This window comes from Hippocampus comes, unplaced genomic scaffold, assembly GCF_001891065.2.
Source record: "Hippocampus comes isolate QL1 unplaced genomic scaffold, H_comes_QL1_v1.1 scaffold38, whole genome shotgun sequence".
Taxonomy (NCBI): Eukaryota; Metazoa; Chordata; class Actinopteri; order Syngnathiformes; family Syngnathidae; genus Hippocampus; species Hippocampus comes.
The window spans coordinates 296,969-313,620 of NW_017805716.1; the positions used below are offsets into that span (position 1 = coordinate 296,969).

At 51.2% G+C, this 16,652-nt stretch overlaps 1 protein-coding gene across 1 annotated transcript in view; it reads left to right on the plus strand.

Moving 5' to 3' along the window:
• tmtc2a (transmembrane O-mannosyltransferase targeting cadherins 2a) overlaps nucleotides 1-15,910 on the plus strand; it is a 19,590-nt gene extending 3,680 nt beyond the window's left edge. The window contains exons 2-12 of the mRNA XM_019883169.1: nucleotides 5,847-6,444; nucleotides 9,405-10,233; nucleotides 10,316-10,430; nucleotides 11,191-11,276; nucleotides 11,409-11,593; nucleotides 11,680-11,758; nucleotides 12,432-12,553; nucleotides 13,219-13,300; nucleotides 14,296-14,410; nucleotides 14,479-14,542; nucleotides 15,092-15,910. Of these exons, the coding sequence (XP_019738728.1) occupies nucleotides 5,847-6,444; nucleotides 9,405-10,233; nucleotides 10,316-10,430; nucleotides 11,191-11,276; nucleotides 11,409-11,593; nucleotides 11,680-11,758; nucleotides 12,432-12,553; nucleotides 13,219-13,300; nucleotides 14,296-14,410; nucleotides 14,479-14,542; nucleotides 15,092-15,283 (2,467 nt within the window). The 3' untranslated portion in view covers nucleotides 15,284-15,910. The remainder of the gene's footprint in view (nucleotides 1-5,846; nucleotides 6,445-9,404; nucleotides 10,234-10,315; nucleotides 10,431-11,190; nucleotides 11,277-11,408; nucleotides 11,594-11,679; nucleotides 11,759-12,431; nucleotides 12,554-13,218; nucleotides 13,301-14,295; nucleotides 14,411-14,478; nucleotides 14,543-15,091) is intronic.
• The last annotated feature ends 742 nt before the right edge of the window (nucleotides 15,911-16,652 follow it).

Sequence of the window (16,652 nt, forward strand, 5' to 3'; positions counted from 1 at the left end):
GGTCGTCAACGCTCCCGGCTGCTTAACGACAGATAAACAGTCATAACGACGTGATTTGGCCGATGGCGCCGCTGCCTCGCGGGAGATAATCGTCGCAGTCTGCTGAAAAGAAAAAAAAAAAAAAAGACCTCAAGGAAGCCTCGCTTGAGTTGCGCGGCTGGTTAAGTGACATGATGTGCCCGGAGTCTATAAATATTGGCGCGAGATGTGGGCCGAAGAGGTGGCGTGTGTGCGGCAATATTATGCAGCTTGATGGGGGTCAGGGGGGAGGGGGCGGCAACGTGTTGGCCTGCCAGGAAAAATGTTCCTTGGAAATGACTAACATTGCCTCAAGACATGCAGTCTTTCAAAAGTGTCGATGAAAAGTCGCCAAATGATTAGCTTTTAAGCAGAAACAGGCAAAACGCTTGTATTGGCATTGTGTCACCATTAAACATGTGTTTTGATTCATCTGCAACGCTATGGATGTCTTGTTTTAGCAGAGCGCCCGTTTGGATTCAGGGGCGGATTTGTCAAAAGAAACTCACAAAAACAAAAAAACAAGCTTGCAAGCGCAGTTCCTGATTGCGGCATCGGATTTCCACTTTGTCAAGGTGTACTTCGAAAAACGACCGACCGGCGTAATCCAAAAGCCACCGCGAATCGGGGCGATTGGGCATGTGCAAGACTCACCGTTAGCTGTTAGCGTCCACTATCACTTTTCGTTGTCAAATTTGTTGTCCAGACTGCTGTCAAGAGCACAAATATTGTTGCTGTTTGTTTAAATTTTTTTAAACATCTAAAATTGGGTCCGAGAGTGACTTTGATCAGTTCGCCACAATCCGAAGCTGTCTGGGTGGAATAACAGTTGATCTTGGTTCGCGCAGCGCGATACATGAAAACCGGAAAAACTACAAGAATCAAAACAAAGCCAATTTCGTTTTGTTTTCTTTGTCGATTTTATCAAACGAAATGAAACGAAAACTGCTCGTTTGACGAACAGCCAGCCAACTGTACAATCTCGTTTGCTGACACCCACATCACTCACCAGCCAACCCTACAATCTGATTTGCTGACACCCACATCACTCACCAGACCAGACCCCTCTGCTTTTTAAAGCCCTACCGACTCACAGTCAGTCACAGATACTACAGTACAGTAGAAGCTGCAGGCATGCCTCATAAAGGCTGAGACTCTTGGCTGCCGACTCCGCTTCACGCACCGTTAGTCCAACTCACGCTTGTAAAATGCATCCGCGGCTTTTTGAAGCCGGGCGGGTGGACTCCCTTGTCTGTGCGGGTGTGGAAATGATTTGGTGCTTCACACCTCATAAAAAAATAAAAAAATAAAAAACAGAGGGATGGAGCGTCAGTCAACATGAATGACTGCGGGTTGAAGGGGGGATCAGGTGACAGCCCCTCCCCGCTTCCCCGCCCCCTTCCCGTCTTTTATTATGTGTGTCACATTGAGATGCAGGAGGTATTCGTTTGCGTCAGCGTAGCGTGATATCATTCAAATGTTGCGTGATTACCCGCCGAGAGCCGCGGCTTCGGCCGAGGGATTTGAAGTGGGTGAATTTTCCGCCTGGGCGATCTCGCGGTGGGATGCGGCTCGGCGGGCACCCGAGTGGATATCAGGTGCGCCGCTAATGAAGTGCACATCGCGGGTGGAGGCGGCCCATTCGAGAAGGCGGCCATGATGAATGGGACGGATCCGGATTGGAGGAAGGTGGGCCTGCCACCCCCCTCCCCCAAAAAAAAAAAATCATGGATGGCGATGAAAGGAGAGGCGTCCATGATGGACGGTGACAAGAAAGTAATTTCTTTTTAATGGATTTTTGCCACATCCAGAGCCCCATTTTTATCTTCGGCCTTTCGCATATTACTTTTACTTTTAATCCATCGTAGTGAAGCATTATGCGTGTTGAGATGAAAAAAATTGAAAATATGGTTTTCGGAGACAGCAGTTACTACAGTGGACAGCTTACCAGGTCACAGGTTATCATTTGAGCATGAAAGGGTTCATTACAGATATGGCCGACGGTTCACGGCGAAGAAGGACTCGTGAAAGATGCGTTTTGGGGGAACGGAAAGAAGACGCTCAATTTGATCCGTGACATCATGTCTGCCGTGTCCCTCTCGGGAGATTGTTTATGGCGCGGCGTATATATCGCTCCCGCGAGGACTGCGGCGACTGCACGGCAGCGACAGAAGGTGGCCGAGCAATAAAAAAGGTTATTTTATGTCGGCCAGATGTGGTTTTTGAATGGAGGCTTTCTATTTCGGGACTGTGTCCAAATTTTGGATGAGTCGACCCGCAGAGACGTTCGTCCGCACTGGATGATACGGATTTCGTAATTTATAGATGGCATAGATACTTTTAGGAGGACCCTGGATGGACGTTTGAGTCGTCGCAGAATCGGACCTCCATATTGGACGATCTCTCTCGGATTCGCCGTTCAAATTTGGCATATAAGATCGGACAAAATCTCATTTTCTGACGATCGCTGGAACTCGTGGTCGTCACGTCTGCCAAATTTCACGTTGCTCAGTAAAACTCACGCCTCATACCGGAGCGCCGGATAACTTTTCGGAAACGAGATGTACGAGAAATCGATTCCAGACAGATATGGTCCATTCATTATCCTCGGTCTTTAATTCAGCTGATTTCGATTAAGCTCGGAGTGTTGCTCCATATTCAGTCTCGACGGTAAGTCGAAAGCAAAACACGGCCGTACCTGGAGTCATAATTTATAATCCCCAGCACGTACGCAGCTGCGCTTCACGTGTTGTTTTCGGCCAAGTCGCAGAGCAACGCTCGGTTCCAAATTTTAATCAAGCGGCACATTTATCACCGTGGAAGCAGGCGGCCGGCCGCGTAAGGGAGAGACCACCCTAATTAGTCGCGCCGAGTCAGACGCCGTAATTAACCGCGCAGACTCTTGGACAGTCTGATTGGACCGATCATTTGGTTCGACGACAAACACGCCCGAGGGGCTTTTCCCGCCCTCGTTCTTTTGCCGGAATTGAAAGAACGGAAATTGGCTGTGCGCGGGTGCTTTCGTAACGCCATCAAATGTCGATTTTAAATCAGTTCGCCCGCGGAGAAAAAACAGCCGAAGTCACACGGCGCATTTACGGCGGGATTTATTGGGTGGGCGGGGGACCTTAATGCGTACGAGGGAAAAGTTCCCGGTGGTCTTTGGAATGAATCAACAGTTTGATTTGTTCCTCAAGAACAATGACTTCAAGACTTTTCAGATCAATTCGCAGGTTTTGGGGGCATGTGGGATGGCGTTAAATCCCGAGTCGGTACCTGCACCTTGCGTGCTTTCTTGGCCTCCGAGGGGGGGAAGCCAAACGTCGGTTTTATTAGCCATCGATTTCCCGTAAACCTTCCCCGCTTGAGCCTAAAGATTCATCACCGACTTTTTTATCGACGTCATCACTCAGGGAAAGATGCGGCGGGACCTCCTACTTCTTTCCGCTTAGGATTTTTGCCGACGCAGCAGCAGCGGCGGCCGTTTAGCGCCTGGCGATCGATCAGCCCTCGAGAATGCAACGGGACTTGAATCAATCCACTGAAAGATAAATGAGGGGGCGGACCTCAGGATAATTGGGTTCATAATACACCTCGGCGCGCAATCAACAATGGCCGAATGCTCGCTGGACATTTTTTTTCGGGCCGCGCGTCCTTCTTCCCGTAGTCCAGTGTGGGAAAGCAATGCCCCCCGAGCATTGTTCTGCCAGCGGTGCCGCTCGAGCCTGATGTTTGCACACACCCTCGACGCTCACTTCCTCAAGTCTGACATACAAACGACGCAGATACCAAGAGTTGATAGCGGAGGAGGAAACGTCCCATTCGGGTGACTATTTTTCTCCATTGACCACGGGACGGATTTCCACATGTTCACAATGAGCAATTCACACCCTACCTTTCATCGGACGAGCCTTTGACGTCCTTTGTATGGCTTTGTAGGACCATCCGACATCTTTTGGGGTTTCGCCGAGGGCCACACGAGGGGGAGTCCAAAAAGGTGGCCTCCCGTCACGGATGCGATTCTGTAGATAAGATGAGAGACGGGAGGAGGGCGTTGATGGATGGAGGTTACAGGAGCGAAATTTGTCGAAAGGACAATGAAAACCCCAAAGCCTCCCCAAAATAGAAGCGGGAAGAAGAAGGTCGCCTTTGTGGCGAGCGCGGGCTCATTTATCTGCCGCCGGGGGAGTCCGATGATGCACTCAAGACAACAAAAGTGGAATTGTAACTCAGCCACTGGTGATTACATTACGCGGTGGCTATTTATGCCGCCGCTGCTGCTGCTTATTAGGCGGACCAGCTATTCACGTACGATTCGAGGGCAGCAAAAAAAAAAAAATTGCTCAATTATTGCGCAAGATCCACTGTGGGACAAAATGAGTGACATTTTTTTGGGGGGGGGCGAAAGTAACAATGCTTCAGAGCATCTGTATGCACACGGAAACACAAATGACTGGTGGTGAGATCATTCTCGGGTTGGTGAGTGCGACATTTGCATCATAAAAACACACACGCAAATGAGGAAATAAGTCTAATTTTTTCAGACGAGTCGAGGCAAAAAAAAAAAAAAAATCTAATCTTAGACGTGCCTCATACAAAAATATAAAAGGAAACCCGAAAAGCCGTCCTGTACTTTCAGGATCGTGAATAGCGACCCGTGTCGCTTGCCTGTCGGCGTGGCCCAAATACGGCGGCGGAATACAAAGGAGACCGTCCCCCAAAACACCCTTCTTCTGTCACTACGGGAGACCAGTCCATGTTCTCAATGAAGCCGTCACACTCCCAAACACAAAAACAGACACCTTGCCGATGAACGGGGGCTTTCTTTAAGAGCGTACTCGGAGCGTTCGTTTTAACCCATCCGTAATGGAAAGGGCGACCGTGACGATCGGCCGGCGCTGATTTGAATATTTGAATGATTTATAAACGACGACCGAAAGAAGCCTGGGGGAAGCGTGGGGTCTCGAAATGGGAGCTCGACGAAGAACGAGAATGATGTCACACGGCCGATAAGCGCGAACACCACCATGGCGGGCGCGCAGGCCTCCAAAAGAAACACTTTCCTTGTCGGGGAAAAGAATGTTGGGAAATTCGCTCTCTCGCCTAGCTCGTCAGAGGAACAATTCAATTTCGGCCACGTTTAAAATAGTCTGTCACTCCCCCCGGCAGCTCTCCCGCCCTCTTTTTTTAGGCGCTAAGCGCTAAAAAGGTACAATCTCCAGACAAAGGAAGTCCTTGGCTGAACCCCCCCCCACCCCGCCCCCCCACCCTCTCAGCTTTCCGAGACAAGCGCGGCATGCCTGCGTAAAGACAGAAAGTGTGCTCACGATCGTCAACATCCTCCCCCTCCATGAGGAAAACCGGGCAGGCGGCAAGCTAGCATGCTAGCATATTTTGCACGTAGCGCATATTCATTTGAGCGAGCCTGTTTCTTTTTCTTTTCATGTCATTTGGTTTTATTTCTATGAGATCTTCCCTCCCCGATGATCGGCACTCACGCGTTTTTAAAATCATATCAAAAGCAACAATCCCGATAGCTACGTTGTTGGGTTGAAGATGAAGTTTCCACCGTGTAAAAACGCTAGCTTTTGCGCACTGTACGCAAATCCCCATCGAAGCGACTTTCAAAGCATGTATTCTTCCTCCTTCCCACCCCCCTCATTTAAACCTCCCTCCTATTTCCTTTCCTTTGTGTCCATGTGCTACTTTCTCAGGAATAGCGTCCGCTCGGCAAGCCTCGCCTCCGCTCCATCCTTTTTCAATTGTTATTATTGTGAGCTCAACGCACGAAAGGGTTAATCATCTCGATTTTCCTTTTTCTCCTCCAGCCGAGCCATCAAGACCAACCAGGATCTTCTCCCGGCGACCCCGTGGACCAACATCCTGTACGACGACTTCTGGGGCACCCTGCTCACCCACAGCGGCAGCCACAAGTCCTTCCGTCCGCTTTGCACCCTCACCTTCCGCCTCAACTACGCCCTGCACGGCCTGCGGCCGTTCGGCTACCACCTGCTCAACGTCGCCCTTCACGGGCTGGTGACGGCCACCTTCACCGCCTTCAGCCGCCCGCTGTTGGGCGGAGGACCGTGGAGCCTGCTGGCCGGCCTGCTCTTCGCCGCTCACCCGGTGCACACGGAGGCGGTGGCCGGCGTGGTCGGGAGGGCGGACGTCGGGGCGGCTCTGTTCTTCTTGCTGTCTCTTCTGTGCTACGCGAGACACTGCGGACTTCGGGCGAGGCGATGCCGCGGCCCGGGCGGCTCGGCGGCGCGCCGCTGGACGTGGATGGCGGGCAGCTTGTGGTGCGCGGCGGCTAGCATGCTTTGGAAGGAGCAGGGGGTGACGGTGCTGGCGGTGTTGGCCGTCTACGACCTCTTCGTCTTCCATCGACTCACATTCCGCCAGGCGCTCCTGCTCCCGTTCGGAAAGGTAAAACTGGGGAAAAGGCGGGGGGGATTCGGTTGCACGGCCGCGTTCTTGAAATTGGCTCGCGCGGAAACGGCGGGCGTCACGCGCCGTTTGCGATTTTAAATCAGCTCGTGCAATTAGGGAAGCTGTTGGTCCGCGCGAGGAAACTAAGCCGTGCTCATTCGTCGCACGCTAAGCAACAAAACACACCCAAGTTTCCAATCCCACGCAAAACATTGCAGCGGGGCTTCCAAATGAGGCCGTAAACACAAACGCGATCGAGATCTTGAAACACACGAGTGCATTTCCAGGAAAAACATTTTCTCCTTGGCTAAATTGGGCAAGGACACACATAGCTTTCCGAGTGCTTTGCCGGAAGCTTCCAAAAAAAAAAAAAAAAAAAAAATGACCGTCTCTGCGGCAATTACGATCCATTCATCGAGAATCTGTCCGGCATGATTAACCTTCACCTTTTGTGAGATGGTTCGCAGGGGCGGGAACATGTGTCTCGCACCTGTTTTCCAAAGTGTATTCAAAATATATCGCAGCAAAGAGGGAAATCGGCGGGGATGGTGTGCGAAATAAAACCTGGAAGTCTTCCATTCCCCCCCCCTTCAATTGTTCCGAGCGCTTGCAGCGCTCTCTGGAAGATTTCATCACTCCCAGCGATTGTTCGAAGCCGTCGTGACAAATCTTTCAGTGCAGGCACGTCACCGGCTGCCAGGCGGCAAGTGGGGGGGGGGGGTTCCTGGTTGCCAACCGCCGCCCCTGCCGCCACCGCATCTGGCTCATTTATCACCATCGCCAGTACCCTCCTTGCACGGGGGCCCAGTCGCGGTTATCTTGGCAGGGAGCTCGTTACTCGACGGGCTCGGCCGCAGGGGCAATTGTTTCCTCGATAATGAGCCAGACGTCTCAAAAAGAGACGCTTGGGAACACAAAGCGACGAAGGATGCGGGAGAGGGAAACTATGCTCTCATTTCCCTCGCTTTATCTGGTCCCCGGTCTTGGGAACGGACCGTTTTTTTTTTTGCTTCCCCTTTGAGCAAGAGTCTCCAGTTTTCAGGCGAAAGAAGCAACGGTGGCTTTTTCGTAACGTCAATTCCAAAGATTTCCCCCAACGCGGGGACGAGGAAATGCAAATCGGCCGGTAGATGCGCTCCGGCCGGCGTTCCATTTCCTCCCTAATCAGACTGAGATGAGATTTCAAATGGGGAAAGCGAGGATGGGAGGAGAGAGTAGAGTGGGGAGACAAAGACAAAGGGGGGGTGGGGGGGGGCAGATCAACCAGTGTCTAAATTTGCTTCCTGTGCAATATTTGGTCCACATCTCAAAAGTACAACAGCAGCATAACATTAAATCCGCTCAAATCTTTGGACTGCTTCGTCGAAGCTTCAAAAGCTGGACGCGGTTCGCCGACACCTAACATGGCAAGCTGTCCGCCCGTCGTGGCCGCTGTACCCGAAAGGGGTTAAAAGAAAATCTTTGGGGCCATCGTGGAAGATATGAAGCAGCTCTTCAAGCGTTCCAAATAAAACCCAACGCGGACCGAAATAATTCCAAACACTTGTTTCCTAGTTTGACGTACAGGCTAATAATTACCCGAATCATCTATTGTGGTTCACCACCTCCGGGGATGACTTGCAGCCAAGCGCTGCGTTTATTTTAGTAGCAGTCTATTTGAAAGGAGGCGGCAGTTTGCGGTGTTGCGGAACGTTCCGTGCGTCACGGATGCTCCTAATTAATTGTCAGTGTGGTTTCCCCCCCGCAAAAAAAAAATCAACACCCTCAAGAAGATCGAGAACAAAACCGAGTGTTATTATCCTCATTCCGGCTGGATCTCGGCATTTATTATTTTTTTTGTTATTGTACTTAAGAGTTTGGAGTAATAATTTGGTGGGACGCAGGCCCCCGGATTTTGCGCTTCAGTTTGGCAAAAAAGAAAGCCCAAAAGCCATTCGAGGGAATCATCAACACAGAATATTTCCGAGAAACTGGATACATCGCGTCAGTGTTTTGCAATCTTGGGAGATTGGACGCGCTGCTTAAGTAAGCAGTTTGCACCTGCAAGGCCGCTTATTTGATTCACTGGAAGCACTTAAAAAAAAAAAAAAAACTGATTAGGGTGAAGATTGACAGTCACGCTCGAAAGAAGCAATTATGGAACAATGAGGGCGGGGGGAGGGGGGGGGCACGCGAAGCTGTTCAGGCTAAAATAAAGCTCATCTGCTTTCCTGGAACCGCAAAGAACCACGTCTCTCCGATTGTGTGTCAAAGTACTCCAAAACCGACATCGACGGCCTCCAAGCGGGAGTTGAGGGTCGCCTGCCCCCTGTTGACCCTCTCATGGTCCCCCCCCCCCTCCCCTTACTGGAAATCAACAGCCGAGCCGGAGCCAGTAGGCCGCGCTAAACCTCTTAACGATAATCCCGACGTGCGCTTTTGTTATGGACAACAAGTTTTTAACGTTGTGGTCTCTCGGATCGGGTTCAAATGGAGTTCGTGCCGAATGACGAGCTGGGAGATAACAAAACGGGTTCACGAAAGAGGCGGCGGACGACATTTCGGTGGTCGTCACTGAGGTTACGTCGCAGGGAAAGTGTTTGACCTTCACCTCCGAGACGTCTGACATCAGCTAACGGATATTAAAATCGGACGAAAAAAACTCGTCGGGAGAGCAATGAAATAAGTTTGAAAGTGTTGCGTGACAGCCGACCTCGCGGCGGCGGGATTAAGGTTCTTATGCGATGTAAACAGTATCTGCACACCGACACAATGAGTTCTAAGCTGATTAGCGGTCACACTCGAGGCAACCCCGACGGCCGACCGGGGAAAGTCCGCTTCCATCCAGACTACGCCGAGGTACCAATATACGGCGCAATAACAGATAGACGACTATTCTGTCGTCTGAAGCCGTCGAAACCGATTTGGGGGTCATTTTGTTTTCTTGACTCGACCGCTGTCTTTGTGCTATGTTTCAGAAGAAGGACTTGAAAGTTTTGCCCAGTCTCGCCGTTCTGGCCACCTGGGGCGCGGTCCTGCTGTCGGCCCGCATCTACTGGATGGGCAACAAGCCTCCCAACTTCTCCAACTCGGACAACCCGGCGGCCGACTCGCCGCATCTGCTCACGCGGACGCTGACTTTCCTCCACCTGCCCGCCGCCAACGCCTGGTTGCTGCTCTGCCCCGACAAGCTGAGTTTCGACTGGTCCATGGACGCGGTGCCCCTGGTGAGATCCTGGACCGACTGGCGCAATCTTCACACGCTCGCCTTTTACGGAGGAGTCGTTCTCCTGACTTGGTTCGGGTTTCACGGCCCCACCTCGCAAGGGAAGGACGCCGACGGGAAAGCAACCGATGGGAAATCGGTCGCCAACGGGAACGGTTACCACGCCCCCGACACGAACCATAACACGGATTCGGGGCCGCCAAAAACCGTCGCGAATGGCTCCGCCGGACTTGACGACCGCCCTCCTCGGTTGTCGCTACCGCCCACGGAAAACCTGGTGATATTCTCACTGGCCTTACTCGCGCTCCCTTTCATCCCGGCCTCCAACCTCTTCTTTTACGTGGGTTTCGTCATCGCCGAGCGGGTCCTCTACATTCCCAGCATCGGCTTCTGTTTACTGGTGGCCGCCGGGGTGAGAAGCGCGTACGTCAGACTGAGACGGAGAGGCTGCAAGGCTTCGCTGGCGAGTCTGTGTTTGGCGCTGGTGCTCCTCAACGGACTGAGGACCGTTCAAAGGAACGGGGACTGGAGCAACGAAGAGAATCTGTACAAGTCGGGAATTAGCGTCAACCCTGCCAAAGGTAAGATGGGCTGACTGTCCTTCGGCTTCCTCTTCGACGAGACTTTATCCAGCCTGACGGTGCGCGTCGATGTCTTCCGCAGCCTGGGGCAACTTAGGAAACGTTCTGAAGAGCCAAGGCAAGACGGCGGAGGCGGAGAAAGCGTACCGAAACGCTCTGCACAACAGGGGGAACATGGCCGACATGCTGTATAACCTGTGAGTGTGAAAGACGCCCGCCGCCCGCTCTCCCGCCCTCCCCGGCCGGCGCGACGGGAATTCACGCTGATCACATTCGTCGCATACCGAGGGAGGCAGAGCGCCAGGTGAACGCGGGAGGAGTGACAGGCGGAGGAACCCAAAAATAGACGGGTTAGAACAGGGGTGGCAAACTCATTTCACATGGTGGGCCACACACGGGACTCGGTCGATGTCAAGTGGGCCGGACCGTTAACATTATTCCATCCTCTGCTCTAAATAACCAAAATATCATGTCTGTCCTTTGTTTTGGTATAAAGAAGCATTGGCGCATTGATACCGTCTGCTGTGTTGGGTCTGTCTCAGTGCCGGATTGAGACTGCTGTTTTCTTCTCTGATCAAAACAATGTTGTCTTCTACTCTGATCAAAACGGTCTGCCCCCTAGCGGATAATCCGTGAATTGCATTTTATTAAAAATATTCTGTCTTTCATGCATTTTTTTTTTCACTTTTAAATTATCCTGCGGGCCAGATTGAACCTCCTTGGGGGCCGGTTCCGGCCCGCGGGCCGTATGTTTGACACCCCTGGGTTAGAAGAAACAAGGGCAATGAGAACATAGCGCTCGGGAGCTTCATCCGAAACTTGACCTCGTTCCGTATTTGGGGAAATAACACAAAGTGACTCCCCCTTACCAGCGAGAGTAAAAGTTGCCAAATGATTTCTAAATGTGTTCCGTATCTCCGAGATGTAATCCGATTGCGCCGTCTTGATGTCTTCCAGGGGTTTGCTGCTGCAGGAAAAGGAGAGATTTTCAGAGGCGCTTCATTACTACAAACTGGCGATTGGGAGTCGGCCGACGCTAGCATGTAAGGAAAATCCGACCCAGACAAAAGGGTCGCGCTTCGTCTCCGAGGCGATATCGGGCTATTTCCGATTCATCCCAAGCGATTGAAGAATCGATTCATCGACCTCACCCTTCCCTCGTTTCCGCGCCGCAGCCGCCTACCTGAACACGGGAATCATCCTGATGAACCGGGGCAGCCTGGAAGAGGCCAAGCGGACCTTTGTGACCTGCGCCAACATTCCCGACGAGAATCTGAAGGACCCCCACACCCACAAGAGCTCAGTCACCAGTTGCCTGTATAACCTGGGGAAGCTGCTGCACGAGCAGGGCCAGCAAGAGGTACAGAAAAAAAAATAAAAAATATTCATCATGACAATTTGCGAGGACTATTTTTTGATTTTTTTTTTTTTTTTGGTATTCTACAGGAGGCCCTCTCCATTTACAAGCAGGCAGTGCAGCGGATGCCCAGGCAGTTTGCGCCGCACAGCCTTTTTAACATGATGGGTAAGCCGATTGCTGTTTTGCATTACGCAAACGTGAAACTCATAAATCCGGCGACACCCACTTTTAGAAAAAAAAAAAAAAATGGCCCCCACCATGGCAGTCAACGCAAACAAATGTCGTCCGGTGCTGACTTTGGCCGGAGATGTGTTGATGAGAACTTCTCGTTGGATGATCCGGCACGAGAGGGGCTTTCAAGTGGATTCAACAAATGTTCAAAAGCGTGGCCAAAGTAAACAGCGGCGGCGGCGGCGGCGCTTCTCAACGTGCACCTCCACTGGAGAGGATTGAAGCTAACCCAGGGAATAAATCAAATCCAACGCCTTGTTATTGTAACACTAATGACATGAATGTGAAGCTTAGACTCGAGATGGTCCGCTTGAGCGCTCAGTGAGGATAAAGTTGGAGGGGGGGGGGGGGGGGGCTGCTGATGTCATGTCGATGTCATGTCACTGCAAGGGCCAACCGCACGTTTCTTCCTGATTGGTCTTCCCAGCATTATGGATGTTACAAGATACCGGTTGTCCTTGAGGAACTTGTTAGGGCAACACCGGCGGACTTTACTTTTCCCATGAACCCTTTCATGCGCCAATAACGAGAACCTGATAAGCTGTCCACTGTAGTCACCGCCGTCCCTGAAAGGGTTCAACCCTCACCCGTTGTTTCCTGTTTCCAGGAGAGGCCTACATGAGACTGAACAAGCTGGAGGAGGCAAGTCACTGGTACAAGGAGTCCCTCAGGGTCAAGCCGGACCATATACCGGCCCACCTCACTTACGGAAAACTGCTGTCCATCATAGTACGTTGCATGGAACAGAAAAAGACATAACATGAGACGACGCCCAGAGCAGTCTTTTAAAGATCCTGGTCCAAAACTGCTGCCAGAGAGTCTTTAAAAAGTGACCGTGGAGGTGTCTGCAGGTCACGAGTCATTTCCAGCGTATTCATTTCTGTACACGTAAACACATATCAACTCTCCGAGCACTCACACACATACACCGATACCCAAATGTCTCCTTGCACTGCAACAGCTGCAGGGGGGGGGAACAAAAAAAAAAAAACCATCCTGTCCTTCCAACCAGAGTTAAAAAAAAAACTCCTTGACACCGATGTGACAACAGATGTGTTCACAGCTGAGTCCAGTTTGAGTGTGGGAGGTGCCCTGCATAAACCCTTACGGGATATTTGACCTCTTTCCTTCCTCGAGTGAAGACACGGGGCCAAGAACTGAACAGACTCCACCTCAACACCTCCAAGTGTTGGTGGACCGACCTCCTTGTGGCCCCTGCGCATCGGCAGGAGCCGGAGATCAGCGCAACTCTGGACAATGGACAGACTTATCATGCAATTACTCGGCTTCCTTATTAGATCAGCCCCTCAGATAACATTTTTGGGGGGGTTGTCGTCCTAAAGGAGTCAAACGCAGAAAGGAAAGGTCAAAGTGAAATCTCCATCTTCTTCCAGGGACAAAAGACAGAAGCTGAAAAGTACTACCTGAGAGCCATCGAACTGGACCCCATGAAAGGAAACTGCTACATGCACTATGGTAAGACCCCCCCACCCCCCCAGAAAAAATAAAAACTCACACAGAACTTGAAAGTCCAAAGTGCCGCGCTGTTCCGGTCTGGGCTTTACATTCAGGCTTTTCAGTCTTTGGCGTAACCTGATAACACTTTGTAATTATGCGGGGGCTCAACAAATAACAGCAGGATGTTGAATTGGGGGGGGGCAACTGTTTGCTGAGGGAATTTGTTCCGGGGGGGGGGGTAGGAAGTGATCCATTGTTCGGGTAACTTGTTTGCTTGGTGAAGTCGCCCATGGTTTTCCAGCAGCGTTCGGTTTTGATGGGCTCTTTGATGACGGTGGGCGTGGCGGTGCCAGCGATCCTCGGTTCTGCGAGGCTGTCGACGGGGTCCGCGGGTCCACATTGGTCGGAAGTCGCCGACAGGGGTCAGGGGTTGCGTGAGTGAATCATGTACTCACTTTTGGGACTCGGGTGTGAGCTTTGTGGCGGACTTATTGGCTTCCAAGTAACTCGAACCAGGAATTAGACCGGCCGTTTCGTCCACCTTATCGTCTTTCTTTTCTCTCCCTTGACTTGCTCTGGCACCTGGCGAGGTGGAGCGCTGCTGTTTTTGGATGGCGCCGCTTCCCCTTTCCCCTCCGCGTTATCTTGCAGGCTCTTGTAATACATGATATTTATTTGGCACGTTATCTCACATCTGGCTGCTCGAGTGTGTCCGGGGTTCACGGGGTGAGCCCTGAACGTGCGCCTGATATCTGTCGGCCGTTTTATTAGGAAGATGCTCAGCACAAGCAAGGGCTTCCTGCCATTGTTTGCGGGACAGACCGAACGTGCCTGACGGAACGTCAGACACGTCACAGTTCATCGTCTTGAGATTCCGGGGCAGGAAGTTGTGACTGGCGCACTAGGAAAAGATGCAAAATAACTCAAAAGCATCTTTGTGGCTCACTCGCCATCTTCCTGTTTAGTTCCCTTGACGCCGATCTTTTTCACCAGCTCCGTTTCTCTCCTCGCAGGTCAGTTCCTGCTGGAGCAGTCGCGACTGGTCGAGGCAGCGGAGATGGCGGAAAGGGCCGCCGAGTTGGAAGGAACGGAGTTCGACGTGGTTTTCAGCGCGGCCCACATGCTCAGGTTAGCTTTGAAAACCATCCGGCGGAGCTCGTTTTGACTTTGGGGTTGACACGTTGCCGTCTTTTCAGGCAGGCCAGTCTAAACCAGGCGGCCGAGAAGCAGTACCAACGTGCAGCTGGCCTACGACCAGACGTAAGTATCGGGTTTACGATATCGGTTCATGCGGCACGATTCCATCCTGCCGCTGTGCACGATGAATACGTCACTTCGAAAAGAAAAAGTGTGTTGTTTTGTCTGCGAGGGGTAATTTAGAGTTTCCCGGAAGCCACGTAGGCCTTTAAATTTTTTTTTTTTTTTTTTTTTTACACAAGATGGAGAAGCTGCTTTCCTAGCGTCATTTTCTGGTGACTCGACTCATTTTATTGTCGCGTGAAACCAAAAGCAGAACGTCTGCGTGCTTGGCGCCGCGGCAACTCGATACATAAAGTTGTCAGCAAAGCGACAAGACGCGGGGTGGGGGTTGTCTTGCTCTACGGCTTTGATGGCGGACATATAAAACCGTTCCCACGCATCCAGTCAAGGTCGCCACCGGTGCTGTCGCGCGTGTAACTCGACACCGAGTGGTTTTCAAACCGGGTTCCGCTAGCCGGACCTTGGATTATCCCTGGACCAAAAACCACCCGATTGTGACTCAGATTGACCGTCCTGCTAACTCACTGTATGACCGTCTGCAACCTTCAGTACCCGGCGGCGCTCATGAACTTGGGCGCGATCCTCCACCTGAACGGAAAGCTGGCCGAAGCCGAGGCCAACTACCTGCGGGCGCTGCGCCTCAAGCCCGATGACGCCATCACGCGCTCCAACCTGCGCAAGCTGTGGAACATCATGGAGAGGCAGGGGCTCGCCACCAGGACGGACCAACTTTCAGTTTAAACGAGAAGCCACGGTTGCCAAATTTGTGAGGCGCTGAAATGAACTGTGAGGTGACTCAAAAAAGAAAACAAAACAAAAAAAAAGTGGTGCCAAAGCTCGGACGCCTTTTGTGCCCGCAAAAACCACAGATAAATCGTGCCGGTAAAAACTTCTTTCACATGTTTGTTTCTCGTGTGATCATGTGTTAATTTATTAATACTGTTTTGTTGCTTACTTTATGTCGTGCTGCTATGATGTAACAAGGAAGCGCGATCGCACACAGAAACTGGACTATAGTGACTTGGCCAAGGAGTATGAGGGCCAATTTTACCACTTTATTCTCATGGCCCACCCATTTGATCTGACCCTCATTTTATTTCTTTTGCAGACATTTAGAACTTTATAAAAACAATGAAATGGCTCCTTCCATCACCTAAGAACTCTCAGCTACCAACACTGTTCACATGTAGCAGGCTGACAGCCACCTGAAAAATCTCCCAATACACAAAACAACACCGAATGCATTCGTAGCAGCAAACCAAACATTACATGATGACAAGTCTTTTATGGTCGTGTCGTTTCAATTAGGGAATGTGTTTTGTAAGGAAAAACTGAACATTTTGTGCAGAATAAAAAAAAATTGCCAACGAATTACTGTGAATCGCGTTGCGAGTTTTGGCTCTCTTGAGCGTGCATAAAATGTCATTTGTCTCAATGTAGTTTGGGTGGCTTCGGCGTGTCGTATAGCTTCAGCCGGCTGCCAGTAAAAGCCATAAAAAGTCAACTTCAGAAGGTTCTACTCACATGTGGCTCGCATTCCCAGCAGGCCTGCCGCAGCACCTGCTTGTTTTATTGGCCCACGCCAAACACGCAGCAAGGAAGGAAGCGGGGCAGATGAAAGATTTCCTCCGGCTCCCCTCCATCGCTCTGCGGACAAGCAGAGGAACATATGCTCGGGAACATTGATCTTTCACTAAAGTACTTTTCAGGCCGATAAGTCGCTTATTTGCGGCTGCGGAGCGACAACGCATACACAGCGTAGATGTCAGATAAGCAAAGTTCATGCTCACCGTTCAGGTGTTGACGACTAACTGAAGTCAGCTCAACTGAATATATCGTGAAAATGATTATTCCTATGAGCTCGTGCTTCGGTTTAAACAAGAAACCATTGACAGTCAGTGTGTCTGTGCACTCCATGAGTGTGTTTCAATCTGCAGGATTCCGTGAGTGAAAGTGCGTGTTTGTGATGGGTTGTAAAACAGTCGACAAGAAAGGATTGGCGACCATTGTTCGACTGTTTCTGAAGCAACAGCGCCCTCTGCGGGACAAATGTATAAATGACAAACAGTTGATCGGGCGTGGCAGGGGCAAATAATGAATAAAAAGTCTC